This window comes from Falco rusticolus, chromosome Z, assembly GCF_015220075.1.
Source record: "Falco rusticolus isolate bFalRus1 chromosome Z, bFalRus1.pri, whole genome shotgun sequence".
Classification (NCBI taxonomy): Eukaryota; Metazoa; Chordata; class Aves; order Falconiformes; family Falconidae; genus Falco; species Falco rusticolus.
Genome location: NC_051210.1, coordinates 35,257,256 through 35,272,647, shown reverse-complemented (window position 1 = coordinate 35,272,647; position 15,392 = coordinate 35,257,256). Strand labels below are relative to the sequence as shown.

Here is a 15,392-nt window from a genome sequence, read left to right as displayed (position 1 = left end):
CAGAGCGATTTCATTTTTGCATTCTGTCTATGAAGCTACATATACACATACATCATTGATAATGGTAAAATTACACACATGTAGAAACACTCATTTTCTAGAAACAAAATGCAGGAATTGTTTGGTGCTTAAGATCAGAGAGTAGACTAGTGATATTTATTAATTTTACCAACATAACTACACCAAGAACTTTTTGTTTGTTTGTTTCCCACAGGCTAGTCTCACAGAGCAATTTAGACCCAAAAGCAATCCCTAGAGGCTGGCAAATTTCCGACACGTGTTAAAGGCCACACAGCCAGAGACATGGGGTTATATAGCTTTTGATTCTTCAGTCACCATTGCCAGATAATTATGGAGTAGAAAAGCAAAACAACAGTGCTAGGAACAAATAATATTGTGCATAAACTGATAAACTATGGGAATCTACTTAGAAAAGCCCTGGAAATCGAGCCAAAGGTAGTGAACAGAAACTATAATCAGATACAGAAGGAAGTTCTTTTATTTTTTCAAACCTGCAATAAATTGCATTAATGCACTGGGTTGTAACACAATTCTTTGTTTTGTGCTCTGTGACACAAGGGACTTATTGTCTTGTTAAGCAACAAGACAGAACGATTAGAAATATGGAGACTTGTGGTGAAGCAAGAGAACACATGTAAAGACAATCTAAGGACATAGATTGCCTTCCACACACACTCATACAACTACCTAAATATTAACTGATGTAACAAAAAAGGGGGGGGGGGGAAGAGCATACCTTCAAATCTTAAAGAATACTGTCTGACATTTTAAAACTGCCAGTATCCAAGAGGTTTCTGTTTATGTAATAGCTTTGTTCTCATACACTTACTGAGCTGTTTTTGCTTTGTTTTCCTTCTTGGCTGACTCTGACTGTGGCTATGCTACACATCCAGAGTTTCATTATGGGACTTGGGGCAAACAGTACTGCTATGTTTTGGTAAGAGGGAAGTACAATAAACCATTCTTAGTTCCTGATGTACATTGAAAGAATGTAATACCTCCTTTAATTTCTAAGAATATGAATGCATTACATAGATTTGAGACTAGGCTCCTTAGTAAAGATTTACAGCTCTAGCTAGATCTACCAGTGACTCTCACAGAAATTGTTCTTTAGTTTCCCCCCCCCCCAGTAATTTAAATATTTCATCCTAACTACATTCCTCTGTGTGTATATAACATACACAAACACATATCTATACACCTCTACATTTATATATATATATATTTATACACATATATATATGGAATTGGCATACCAAAATGACACAAAACAAATGAGAGTATATGGACTCTTCCAAGCAATAGGAGGTATAAAATAGAGCAAAAAGGACACTGAAAAGCCCTCAGGAAAGCCACTGATCTTATTTGCTTTTGTTCCTTTCCTTGCTTCTCTTCGCAAAACAGGGCAGATATTACCATTAACATTAATGCATACAGAAACTTGTGGCAGAAGTTAGTAACTGAGTCTAACACTAAAAGCAAGGAACTGATTAAAGCACACTAAAGTCCCATTCTAACCAGCACCCAGTACACAACGTCCATTACGCTAAATGGTTACTTTGCATGCACATGGAAGGGAAAACAGGTCCTCATTCAAGTGAGAGAAAAGAGGAGCTTTCATGAGGTTTAACACTGATTTCTGAGCTTGAGTGAGTTGGCTAACCCTAGAAAAGAATTTTAAGCAAGAATGGGTAACCACTAATCCATTGTTTCAGAAAATCATATTTCGTTAGTGCATTTTTAATCAACTTTGTATAACAATATGAAGGGCTTTCACAGCAAACAAAGACTATCCAATTTCTAAATATAAAGTGTCTCATTACATTCTTTTTGTTAAATCCTGATATGTAGATGAGACATGACAGAAGACAAAGAACAGCAAAGGAGGACTAATTTTTTATGAGTAGTTTGCACCAATTTGTCATTTTAGATAGATTTAACACTTGCCTAGGCATACTAGTCAAAGGACTTATTTTGTGTCCAAAGGGGCTTATCAGTCCACATGATAGAATCAAGAAAAGAAAAAACAGAAGAGGACTGATAATGGCTTTTACTGGTCTACCAAATCTTCATTTGGGCTTGCACCGTATTCAATTTCTTAACTTCTCTAATGTTCACAATATTGAAAAAAGTAGTGTAGGCTTGACACTGCAGTCCAACTCCTCCTGTTGTCATTGACTCCAAGACTTACAGCTTTTGAAGACATAGTTGAGGTTTATTGCCCAAGCAACAAGTTTCCTCAAATCATAAGGTTTTTATATAGAACAGTTGCAATTAATGGCCCCTGTGGCAAATAACATTATCATCCCATTGCAAAATGCCGAGTAATGACAACACTGTAGATGTTCTTGTCTTTTATATAATAGGACAGTCTGAAACGATTCCCACATATGAGCTAAGCACATACATACTAATATATGCACTTTAAAACAAATAAAATTAATTTTGGAGTTAATGAACAACAAGATCAATTAGAGATTTACTATTCAGTTAGGAATTTTTAAACATGGACAATGTTACTTTTGTAAATGCTATTTCAGAAACTTTAGTATTTTGAGCATCAAATGCACTGGTATGCACTGGACAGTAATTTAGCAAATCAGGAAACACTATCTAAATATTTTAAATGATTAACAGAACACTTAGGCTCTGTAAGGCTGAATTGACATTAAAAAGGGTAATATGAATAGGCATTCTTCAAAAGTTTATGATTCAGACAAACAAAAATAACAGCTCATAAATGTGGTAAGTGAGCTAAAAACTGAATTGAATGTGTAGATAACACTCAAAACAGATATAGAAATGTTAGGAAGCCAAAGAAGGTGTTTGAGTGGAGTCCAACAGAATCTAGACTCAGTGTTAGCATTAAACAATGATATCAAAAAAAGTATGAGAACACTACCAGTAAAGTTTTTAAATTAGGTAAATTCTGTTAGAATACAAATAGGAATGAAGACAAATCAATTTTAAAGATAACTCATCTGAGTAACTTTTACTTTAATGTAGTCAAAACTGGAACCCCAAACTTGATCAGATATGACAACAGCATGACAACAACAAAAAGAAATGAGCATTTGAAAACAGACAGTAGAAGTGAACAGTATCTTTGGATAAAGATGCAGGAAAATATACATGGCACCAGTACAACCATTCACACACCACTGTGTCCAATTTTGGTGCTTATGCTTCAAAAAACAATTTGGAAAATAGGAAAAGGTCTGGTAAGAGCTAAGAGATTTATTATAAGCCTAAGAAACAGGCTTAAAAATGCCTTGCAGCACTGTTTCAGCTATCACCCAGAGCAAAGAGACTTCACATACTGCAGATCAATATGAATGAACAGCTGATGTACCCTCTGGACATGGACTATCGCCATCTTATCCAATTAATATTAGGAGAATCAGAGATCTACTTTCTATCACAAGCACATGTGAAAATGGCGATTCTGAGGAGAATATAGAAATTTATTTTTAAAACCTATTATTTTCATATTTACATGTTTTTCCTGAAAATCTCTCTGACACAGATTGACCTATGCACTGGAAATGCTGCATGATGTATAATTTAAGTGAAGGTTTGCATCACTTTTTCTTTCTTTTTAATACACTTCAAAGTGTTCATTTCCTTGTTTGCAATAGGGGCAATAGAAGGACTGAAGTATTGTCATAGAGCAACTGTGGATGCCATGGACCTTTTGCTGCCTTACTTTCAACTAGCTCATTCAGGTCAGACAACCTGTGTAGACAGCAACTGGTAACATCTTCTCAGTGGCCACCAAAATCTGTGCTTATCTCTGTGTATTCGCACTCTAACTGAAAAGGCAAGAAGGATGTTATGTGCCATGGCATACTTCTTCCTCAAAGAAAAGTACTTTCTGATATGTATATCTCTAAACTAATAGTGCTAATTTATAACTGTGAATCACAGAGTTTTATCAAGAGAGTCCTTAAAACAGTTTTGGTCTTAATTCTCACATATGCCTTATACCTAACCTCCCAGGGGATCTTTTCTAAATACACTATTCAAACCTTTTCTTTATGGTTTCCTTTTACTTTATAGCACCATATTTTAAACAGGACCTAACTTCATCAGAATAAGCCAATTTAAAGGGAAACTACAGAAAAACTCGTAGGCTGCAATAGGACTACCGTAAAGTGGAATGAACAAATTGCTAGCAGATTCATATCTATCATTACAGCCTATTTGGGCAGCAAAGAAAGTTGTGGAGAAAAGTCAGTTTTTCTTTTCCCTTTATATAAAAAATGCAAGAATAAGTCTTGAAAGTACCTTTTTCATGAAAAGGCTATGATGGCTCTTCGGCTGTTCAATAACAGTCTCTGTTATATACACATTTATGCTTAAAAACTAGCTGTGCAGAATACTGAATATTTAATTTCTAACTGTTTTGGTTACTAGACACAACAGGCACATGAAAGCAAAGGAAAACTTTTTCAAAGCACTCTTTCTGTTCTATTATCATGTGAGACAAAAAAGGAGGTGTCAATAAGTTTCAGGAGGTCTGCCACAGAATGTGTTAGATAACCAGAACTTCTTATTTTTAATTGAAAAATACCAAGCAGTTGGTGTTCATTTGTCTACACAAAACTATTTCTCTCAATAAAGCAGATCTGCTGTCCAAAGCTGTTTGGAAGGTGTGACAAAGGAACTTGTTCCGTGTTTGCAAAAAAGAATGAGATTCTGAATTATCAAAACAGACAAGTGGAGCCACACATGGGGTTAGCTCTACTATAAACCTGATGATGTGCAGAGGGAGCCTGGATTAGCAAAACATTCCCATAGTCAGCGAACTGCACTGGCATGATTTATTAGCAGCTAAGGCAGTTCTGAGATAGGAGGCAGTATAGTCCAGAGAATAATACCCCTGAGAAAAACAAAAATATCAGAACAGATCTTTCATTTCTGTCTCCAGCACTGAAATTGAAGTAGGGAGCAAGGAAGTGATTGGTTGAATATCAATTTCCTTAACACTGCTCAGAGATTCACTCCCAAAACCTTATTAAAACTGGCAGGTAAAAAAAAATTGTAGGTAGCTCTGGAAGAAGTCCAGAGGAGAGTCATGAAGGTGATCAGAGGGATGGAGCACCTCTTCTGTGAAGACAGGCTAAGGCGGCTGGTGTGGATCAGCCTGGAGAAGGTTGCAGGGAGGCCTTATTGCAGCCTTACAGTACCTAAAGGCGGCCTGCAAGAAAGCTGGAGAGGGACTTTTGACAAGGGCATCAAGTGATAGGACAAGGGGTAATGGCTTAAAACTGAAAGAGGGTAGATTTAGATTAGGTACTAGGGAGCAATTCTTCACTATGAGGCTGGTGAGCCCCTGGAAGAGGTTGTGCAGAGAAGTTGTGGATGCCCCATCCCTGAAGGAGTTCTAGGCCAGTTGGATGGGGTTTTGAGCAACCTGGTCCAGTGGAAGGTGTCCCTGTCCATGGCGGGGGGTGGGGTGGGGTGGGTGGGGGTTGGAACCAGATAATCTTTAAGGTCTCTTCCAACCCAAACCACTCTGATTCTATGAAATAAGGATATCACTACTACAAACCACATCAAAAAAGCATGCCTTAACACATGATTAGACTTTCCGAAAGATTTTTTGCCATTTAGAAATGCTGCATGAAATTCAAAAAGCTCTGTGGTCAAACATACTGGCTGCTAAAAACATTTCCGGACCACTACCTCTAGATGCTTAACTAATGCTTAACTTAAACTCATCTGCACCAGTTCAGAACTCTTCTGCCTTTTCCCATAAAGGGTGGTTAAGGTGAAGATGAAGAAGTGAGAGGAAAGAGGTGTTACCCACTTTATTTCACAGCATCTCACTACTTGTAAGATACACCTCACAAGCTAAAGAATGTAGCCCTAGACTCACTCCCCTGGCAGATGCAGGCTTGAAGGTTCAACACTCCCTCAAGCTGCTCCTGCAGATACTGTCTCCACTGTCTCAAATAGGAGTGCCAGGGAATAGACAAGAAGTCACTCAACAACACCACATTTGTAGCAACCAAACAGTATGCAATTGCTCAATTATCCTTAGACAGTCACAAAGTACAACTAGACATAAGAAGGTCTATTCCCCTTTAGCTATGCTTATCAACCCATAGCCACGTATGATACTCAGCCATCCTTTATGCCTTGGTACAAGTTCATGCCTTCCTACTACTCACATCTTTCCTTCATCTAGACTCTTCTCCCACCAAACCACTCACTGCTATCAAAATGAGTTTTGGGTCTTCATCTGAAAAATTTCTTTCTAGTCTGTCATCCCAAATATGTTTTTTGATGAACTAATGGAAATTTGTTACGGACAACATTACTTCTCATGTTTTCCACAGTAGTTCAGAGAAGCCTGTGTGAAGGACTGCTGCTTAGCAAATGTAAACATGTGTACCAAAAATTAATCTGCCCCCTCAAAGATGCAACAATCTGCAAAACAGAAACAAAAAATAAGAGGAAGAAAGCACAGAGTAAGAAGAGATTAATGTGTGCATTTCTAAGAAAAGGTAAAGGAATAAACAGCAAAGTATTAACAAAGCTGTCACCACAATATTGATTTCTTCATTTCCTGCTTCCAGTATGTGACTGACTCTCCAGAACAGGGGAATTTAGGGAAACATCTTTTTGCTTCAGAAAATTGAAATACATTATAGATATTGGAGTAATCAGAATGTAAACTAATTTTAAAAAATGCATATAGCTCCTACTGAGATTGCCCTGAATAAATGGTATAAGGCTACACTTAAGTTTAAAGATTACATATTTTTAGGACACCATGTCACCAGCTAGCATGGGACAGCACAACAGTATTCTAATATATCAAATCACAGTAATTTTATTTGGAAGGAAACTCTGAAAGTCATCCAGTCCAAGTCCACCTTGAAAATGGCACTAAATCCAATTCCAGACCAGCCAAACTATCCTTCTGTCCTCTTCTTTGAATAATGGCTCTTCACTGCCTGAACATAAAGATGCATCCCACCTGTGCACCACTTTACAACCTAAATCAGAGAGCATCTGCTTGGGATGAAAGAGGTGAGCTGGAGGCATACTTCCTTCTGAATGTGTGAAATGCCTGATACTTAAGAGTTATAAGGAACTGCAGATCTGGGATCACACCTCTGCTCTGCATAGCGCATTCTGTGCATATGCTGTAACTCAGCACACAATGAAATATATATCTCTCTAATGGATCTAGGGCTAGTATCTCAACAATGTGCCTCATGTCATGCCAAACAAGCTCTGAATGGTCTAAATATGCTTTTGTGCTTTGAATGAAAAGTATCCACAGTTCCATGTGTGCTGCCTTTTAAATGAAGGCATATGGAGAGAGGCATCCAACCTATAGCCTTAGCTATATAGCCAAAGAAGAAACAAGAAAGTGACCTGTTTGTCATTTCAGATGGTAAACATCTGGGAAATACTGCTTTCTGAACCATCTTTACCTGCCACCATATTACTACCTTTGAGTTCTGGAAAGAAGTCTCAAGTTGCACTCTTCTTCATCGCAAAACTAAATCCTGTGTTGGTCATCTATCAGTTCCTTTGATCTATGTTCATGTTAGGTCACTGCCTATTTTTTAATGCTCATCTTTCAGTATTTTACCTTGTGATCAGTATGGCTGCATCAACTGAAGACATGTCTTCTCCCCAGCTTGTTGACATTTCTAAGTGTATATCGTTCTTCTTGCCAAATTCTTCATGTTGCCATTTACAAAAGCTTTCCAGCATTTTTTCCCCATGATGTCCAATATACATATCTGCCTGCAAAAAAAAAAACCCAAAACAAACAAACAAACAAAAAAAAACCCCACAAACCCACACGATTATTTTTATTAAAATTATCATTCTTTAAATAGAATTAAGAACATTTTTTCACTGAGTTAATAAAAATATCCTTCTTTTTATGGCATAATATATTTTCGGCAGAATGACTTGAATTTCAGGAGCGGAGACCATCTTTTTCTTTTGTTAAAAATACAGGTGAAGACAGTGGACAGAGACATACAGCAATCTGTTCACCTGAACTAGTCTCATTTATCTGCTGTTCTTTCACTATCCATAGTGAAGAAAAGATTAACGATGTGAAGAACTTTAACATGAAATGAGACTTCCCCACCTGCTGAGAGGACACTGAAGAAAGAAATACTTTTTTATTCACTGGAAAAACAGTATTTTAAAAATAGAAAATGGGTAAAGGAATCCCTTTTCTTATGAACTAACTAAAGAATGACATGATTTCCATAATACTTTGTAGAAAAAAAACCCACACACACAAGAAATCAACTTGACATTGTTCCGAAATAGGATACACAAACCATAGGTTAATAGAAAGTCTCAATCAAGGTTATCAGCTGACTTGACTTTCTTCAGAAAGGGGAACAGATTTGAGATAATGCCTCAAATGTGCAATGCAAGAGTAGCGGTACATCATGGCACCTTTTGTTTGTCTAGGGATTGTCTGAGAAAGAACATCAGTTCTTCTACTGTCCTCTGGGTTTAAGGCGGATTATTTTTGTATTAAGCTATATGAATACACAAGAAGCAGTGCATAAGCAGATTTTGTTAAGAACGAGCTGATTTCCACAAGGAAACTTTGTTTGATTGACTTCCAGCTTCAAGCACAGAATAAACTCAGACATGCAGCACATAAATTAGGAGTAGCTTAAACTTTATTGGGGCTGCCAAGCAGTGTAAATTAAATAATGCACAAAAGCTAAGAGAATATCGATCAGCCATTAAAGTCGGTGAATATTGCAAGTCTTCGTGGAGCAACAAGCTAAGTAGCATAACCCTGTACAGGTGAAGACAAAGATAATAGATACTTACTGGAGTCTCATGAAGCAGTACAAGCTTAGTTACCCGAAGATTTACTTGTAGTCCAAGGCTCTTGTGCTGGAAAAGGTTAAAAACCTAAGATAAAAAACAGTCAATAAAAATACCTGCTTGTATTGCACTGTAGACTAAAACCAACAGAAACACAAAGAACCTCAGAAGTTTCTCATATTCTTACTGTGAGTGCTCCAAATCTCCATAATTTGAATCGAACGTTAAGATAATGTAATTTTGTTGGTCTTCTAAAATGAAAACAGAGCTTAGGCAGTATCCATTCTGGGAGCACAAGAAAGACCTTTTCCCTTCAATGGCCATGACTGCTTTATAAACTGTAGTCTTGTTGCTCCAAATACTTACACATGCATATAACACTATTCCCATGAAAATTCCTGTGCTGTTAAATCAGCATTGTAGTTCAAGTGGTCTGATACATGACATGGCAATAATTCTTCCTACTATTCAGAACAGTTAAAAGTTTTTATTTATTTTTCAGCTTATGCTCCTTCTCTAGAACAATCTTTCCTTGTATGTTACAAATGCTAGTTTTCACTGCTTTATGCACCAAATGAGTGCACTACAGCCCTAGAAAGAGCTGGGAGGTGACATAATAGTCCAAGTGCATTACCCTTTGTGTTTTTTTGGCCAGTAATGATCACACAATCCTTCTCAACAACAATGTTATCTCTTCATAACAAGTGTATATCATGAGAAATCATCCAATACCCCAGCCTTCCCAACAGCATCATGAGCTTCTAACCAAAAAAATTCTCTTGACCAGCAGTCACTTTCTGGCTTCCCTAAAGATATAAGACAGTACACACAAGCCTGCAGCACCATGGTTTTATGCTGCAAAATGGAGTAAGTTTTGACAGCCTGCTGATGGTCATGTACTGACTGTCGCTCACAGGTGTTCAGTCAGAATAATTACAAGGAGCAATGAAATCAGCCCGCTGTCCATGCATTGTTGGGAAAACACCAACATTAATTTTAATTTCCTACCATGTTTAAGATGGTTAGAATAAATCTTCTGGCAGCATCTGTTCCATGATACAAAACCATAGCTGGATCTGCCACCACAACAGTTTCTACATTGTACTCCTGAGGTAACTTGTAAGAGTATCGTTTTCCTCTTCCACCTTCTGATACTTTCTGATTCTTGGATTTTCTTTTATCTGTAACATAAAACATTGCTTGGCAAACTCATCCTTGAAACTACCCTTACAGTACTTCTAGGATTTGTTACCTGTGATTACGGTATAACTCTGATTATGTGGAATGTAATAGCTATGAACTATAACACATGATTATTTAGCATTGCCAGTGCTAAGGCTCAGACTGGAAGGCCTGTATTACACATAAATGTCAGTTCACACCAAGAAAATGAGAATCTTACCCAGCTTCACAAGTACAGTTAGTCAGATTTTTTGTGTCCTTTCACCTGACATATTTATAGAAGTATGTGCCTCGTAGTTTTGATTGTGGGATGCCGTGATTGAGAGACGGGGCACAGCTTGATGCAAGCAAATGCCACTTTAATTAGCCTAATAGCATGATTATATACACACAAGCCTGTGAGATCACGCTGGTCTATCCGATATTTTGATGAAACATGTAATGATGCAGTGCAGTTGCCATCGCTAGCTACTGTAATAGCCACATCTTTTTTTCCTTCTGGGAGGAGCAGCTGCCATAAATGCAAAAAATATGCGTAGATCAGTGTGTTGGAATGAAAAGCAATTTAATCTAACCTCGCAGATTATAAACTCACTACTAACTGATTGTTACTTGTGGTCCTGCTTCCCCAGGCCCCCTCCTGCAGTGGGAGAAAACTAAATTCATGTTAGGCTTGACAGAAAAATAGTCTTACTGAGACTGCAGAATTGTTACCTGCCCATCTTGATAAATCACAGAGAAAACATCTTGATGTAATTATATCTTAGCATAAAAGATGACAAATATAGGTTTTCTATAAATTCAATATTAAGCAAATACATGGAACAGTTCAGTGATTTGCAAAGCTGAAAGAATCTTTCAGATGAATGACAGAGAATGATTTGTAGCATATAGGTTTCTCAGAAACAAAAAAAGTGAACTTTTACTAACATGACTTCAAAGTCAGTGCTGCTGTCACTATAAGCAGCTAAAGTAAAACACCACCACCAAACCCTGGAAAGGGGCTTCTAAACCTACAGAAAGCCCCAAATCGAAAACATGTTATATTTATGGTAAGCTAGAGGTTACTGCTCTTGTTAATTTTAAGTTTTCCCTCCAAAAAACACAACTAAATCCTCATTATTATTACGGTACATATGGAAAAGAAAAACTAATTACACAAACCCAGTTTAAGCCAGAAGGCGGTCAGATATGCATACAGCAGTTAGCAATGATATTTAAAATAATTCAGTTTAAAACAAAATTTAAAATTAAACTCCCTGTTGTAATAGCCAAATTCTGTTAGATCCCCTTGAGAGGGTATAAAACTTCTGGGACTGATCTCATTGAAGTCACTGAAATAAAGTGAAATTTTTTCCAGCTTCCACAATGGAATATTGGGCACTCTGTTTACAACAAAATTAATGCTTGAAATGACAATTATAAACACATGTTCTGGAAACAATCAAATATTAAGAAATTTAGAGGAAATGTTTTGCAATTAATCAGTCTCACCTCCAATAGGAAAGTTCCTGCATTTCATTTTATAACAGATGACTACTCTCCAAAAAATAAGTCACTCTTCAGGGAAGTGTTAAAAATATGCCTTAGAAGTCACTGAAATCACAAATTAACTTGGAAATATAAAACACCAGTGGAAGAAGGATCCGTGATTTGATATAAATGGATGTGTAACATAGATTTAATGTAAATATAATGTATATATACACCTATTAATGTAGAAAATATAAAGTATTCATGCTTTAAAAAGGCCGTCTATCTTTTTTTGTAGTCATTTTTATTTACATATATACATATATATATATATATATATATGTATACTGAGTGATTTAGTCCATCCCACTACATTTTTAGAAGGGCTTACTGATTCCTGTACAACTGGTGACAATGTAAGACTTACTAACACTGATAAGCATACAAATTTACCAAAAGAAAAAGAGGTATGTATTCTCCAGAAAGAAATTCTTGGTGTTTGATTGCTTAGAAGTAGAAACAGCTTATAATTTCATATGCTATCTAAAATTAATTATAATCTCTCTCAATTTGATCCTTCAGACACTTGCTTAGCTTTATACATACAGCTAGCCTCTAGCTATACTTGTGCTTGCTAACTGTGGATCTACAGCCTACTTTAGAAAACATTATGTGTGTTTTCATCACTCTTTTGAGAAAAATCTTTAATGAAACCTCAGTGTCAGCATCTGTGCCAAACCCCCCCACACCCTATAAGCTATACAACTATGACTTACCATATAAGCATCTAATGCTGCAAGAGTAGGCTATAGATCTAAGTTTAAACAGTAAACTCATTTGGGTTAAAAAGATCTCTCAGGAGCCATCTGGTCAATATGCCTTCCTCCTAAAAGGAGTGATTGATTACCGTGCAGTTTCCAGCAACACAGTTTATTCATTGTTCACTTCTTTGTAAAACACAGCAGCTAGTGCTTGAAAACTTTAAAGTTCATATTAGCATGGCTGTTCAGAGAAGTCTGCTAACACACCTCTGTTTTAGCTAGCGGTGCATTTCTATTCAGAATTGACAGTAAGCAGCCCACAATAAAACACAGCACTGTGCTAAATACTAAGGTCACAGCAGTCCCATAAACTGTTGAAACCTCTGTCTTCCAGGATTGTAGTGGGTGAGAAGATTGCATGGCCCTGTAGACAAGCTGGCTGCAAGGGGCAGTGCCCATTATTTGCCTCAGATATCTGCCAGGTTAACAAATCAAAGGACAATCTGTTCATGGCCAGCCAACCTTTTCCAAATTGCTGGTAGAATTCCCAGTCACATGGTATCTCCTTTATCTGAAAATTTTAGCTCTTCCCCAAGACCTTTAAATAAATGTAATTAGTAATTTTGGTACCAGTTGTATTCAAACAACTGCCATGATCACTCCCAGATAACAGGCAAAACAGGCTTTAGGCAAACCCGCTTGTTTCTTTACATAGACATAAATAAGTAAAAATTACAAAGAAGTGCTCATTATTGACTGTACAGTATGTAAGAGATAATAACTCCTGCAAACCCCAACCCCCCCATACTTACATCGATAATGCATGTGGTAACAACATAAAAGTCAGATTAACTTAAAAAACTGCTTCTTGGGATCAAAAATGCATAAAGTAATCTTAAAAATTTAATTACATTGGCAAAATAAAAAATAAAGGCTACAGGAGGGTTCTGTGCAATAAGACTTCAATGTTTTGTGCAGCTATAGAAAATACAAAAGTTAGTAATACTCCAGTACTCCAGCAAGAAGGCTAGAAATACTGCAGTAAGCACATCTGACATTCAATAAGCAATTACGAGAAAACAACAAGTGTTAACAAAACAATAAAAATCCCCCCCAAAAAAACTACACAAGCTGAAAATCCAGCTACTATTACCACAGGTTGGATAAAGTACCTGAGCCAACATTAAGAACAGGCTATGACTACAGGACCCTGGGACACTTGTAAGTCCTTAGGCACAAAAGCATTCCATGAGTACATCCATGAGGCCCAGACTACAGAGCGGTCACTATCACTCCCTAGGCTTTCTTTTCCCCGGGAAAAGAAAATGGGTACCCTACCCATACAGAAATTGCAGTATTCTGGGTAGGTAGGGGATATTTGGGAGCTTAGAAAGCCATGATTTAGACCTTCACTGTATTTTGATAGGGATTTGTATGTCTTAATATGGAGTGACAACTTGTTTATGACTCAAGGTATGGAAACCTCAAGCACCACCAATTTCATCTAGTGCAAACGCATAGATCTAGACCTATGACCAAGATGGTTTATTCATTTTATTTCGTGGTTATCACAAGCAAACAGGGTGTATAGCAAGAACCAAAACAGCTCCCTCCCAGCTGACTCCCCCGTCTATTGCACATAAAGTCACACTGCTTTTGATCCAGTAAAGCTAGCAGGCTTTTTCCTGCAAAATGGGATCCCTCTAAGAGAAGTACAATCTGCTCATAACCCAAAACAGTATATAATTTACCACCAGAACTGAGAAGTAGAAGAGATTTTTCAGTCTCCCAAATACAGAAGGGATTAAAAATTCAGATTGACCATATCCTGGATAAGAGCTCTTGCTTACTAGTCCGTGTGAAAGGGAATGAGCATTTGAGAAGACTATTACCACCACCACCAATTGCCCCATGCGTTTACCATGAGTTAGGTTCACTATACAAACAGCTTAAGCCTGGAACAAATGCTTCAGATTAGGTAGAAGGAAAAGAGCTTGGTTTTCCAACATGGCTCTTTGCTCTAAAAGCAACTGCTTCTCTCGCACTTTCTCTGTAACACACTTGTGAACTGGTTGCTTTTAAAGGTTTCAGGGGCCATGTGCTAAAGTAATGTGTGGAGTGTGCAGTCTGCATATGTGCAACTGGCTCACATATGTAAATTAATCACACACACATTCAACAAAAGGATACAGACAGACATTCTCACAAAACCAGAAAGCATTTGCTTCTGTTGGTACAATTTCCTCTCTCCCTTAATTAATAAGAAAAATCCACCTCATTCACAAAAACAAGTTCTTTGTTCTCTCCAAACAAGTTTGGCTGTGTAGCATCTTTCAGTCCAGCCCACAACAGTAAGGACAACAAACAATACCTTCTTTGATTGCCTCAATAGCTTTTCATGCAGAACTAAAGTTTCCAATAGTGATCCTTCAACACCTCCAGCACATTCATTCCTTCCAATAATTACAATTCATCACTGGCAATACACATTTGCTTGATAGGTAGCCAGTCCTTGAGATCAATTTGGCTCAAAGCCAGCAGCATAAATACCTATCCCAGAGCACCCATTCTGATACACATGTACTGTAGAGGCAAGAGATTCTGTTGTAAGATAGGTCCATATTGCTGAGAAGTTGCCATATTGGCAAAATTATTAATAGTTTCTGTGTCAAACATCTACAACCCTACCAAAGGCAGTTGTTTATAACCTGAGAGTATCAAGAGTGCCCCATATATTCATCTGTTTTATCTTTGTTTCATTGATCTAATTAGTTTAGGTCTTGACTTAAAATTCTCAAATATTGCTGTAAAGGCTTATTTTTGTTCCTTCAGCCCACCTTTAAGGCTATACCCGTACCATGGATGTTTTGATGATATTAGTGGACCTCATGTCACACCTGAAAATTGGTCCTAGCACAGACAGAGTTTTTATGCATGTAACTTACTGCAGCCCCACTTAGTAAAATAACTTATAGCAGCAGGGTGAGAGAATGGTCTTACTAGTACAACAGCATCAGTTGGAAACTGCAGATATGTATGCCCCCCTTGCAATAAGATTATGCCAGCGGATGCTAATCAGTTATGCACAGCTTGAGTTATTTTGAAATTTCAGGCTGGTAGTAG

The 15,392-nt window shown here is 37.3% G+C and overlaps 1 protein-coding gene across 1 annotated transcript in view; it reads right to left on the bottom strand.

Moving 5' to 3' along the window:
* The window catches only part of ADAMTS19 (ADAM metallopeptidase with thrombospondin type 1 motif 19), a gene marked incomplete at its 5' end in the record, with an annotated part of 150,682 nt that overhangs the window by 98,235 nt on the left and 37,055 nt on the right, over window positions 1-15,392 (bottom strand). The window contains 3 exons of the mRNA XM_037373887.1: window positions 7,634-7,791; window positions 8,857-8,940; window positions 9,862-10,034. Of these exons, the coding sequence (XP_037229784.1) occupies window positions 7,634-7,791; window positions 8,857-8,940; window positions 9,862-10,034 (415 nt within the window). The remainder of the gene's footprint in view (window positions 1-7,633; window positions 7,792-8,856; window positions 8,941-9,861; window positions 10,035-15,392) is intronic.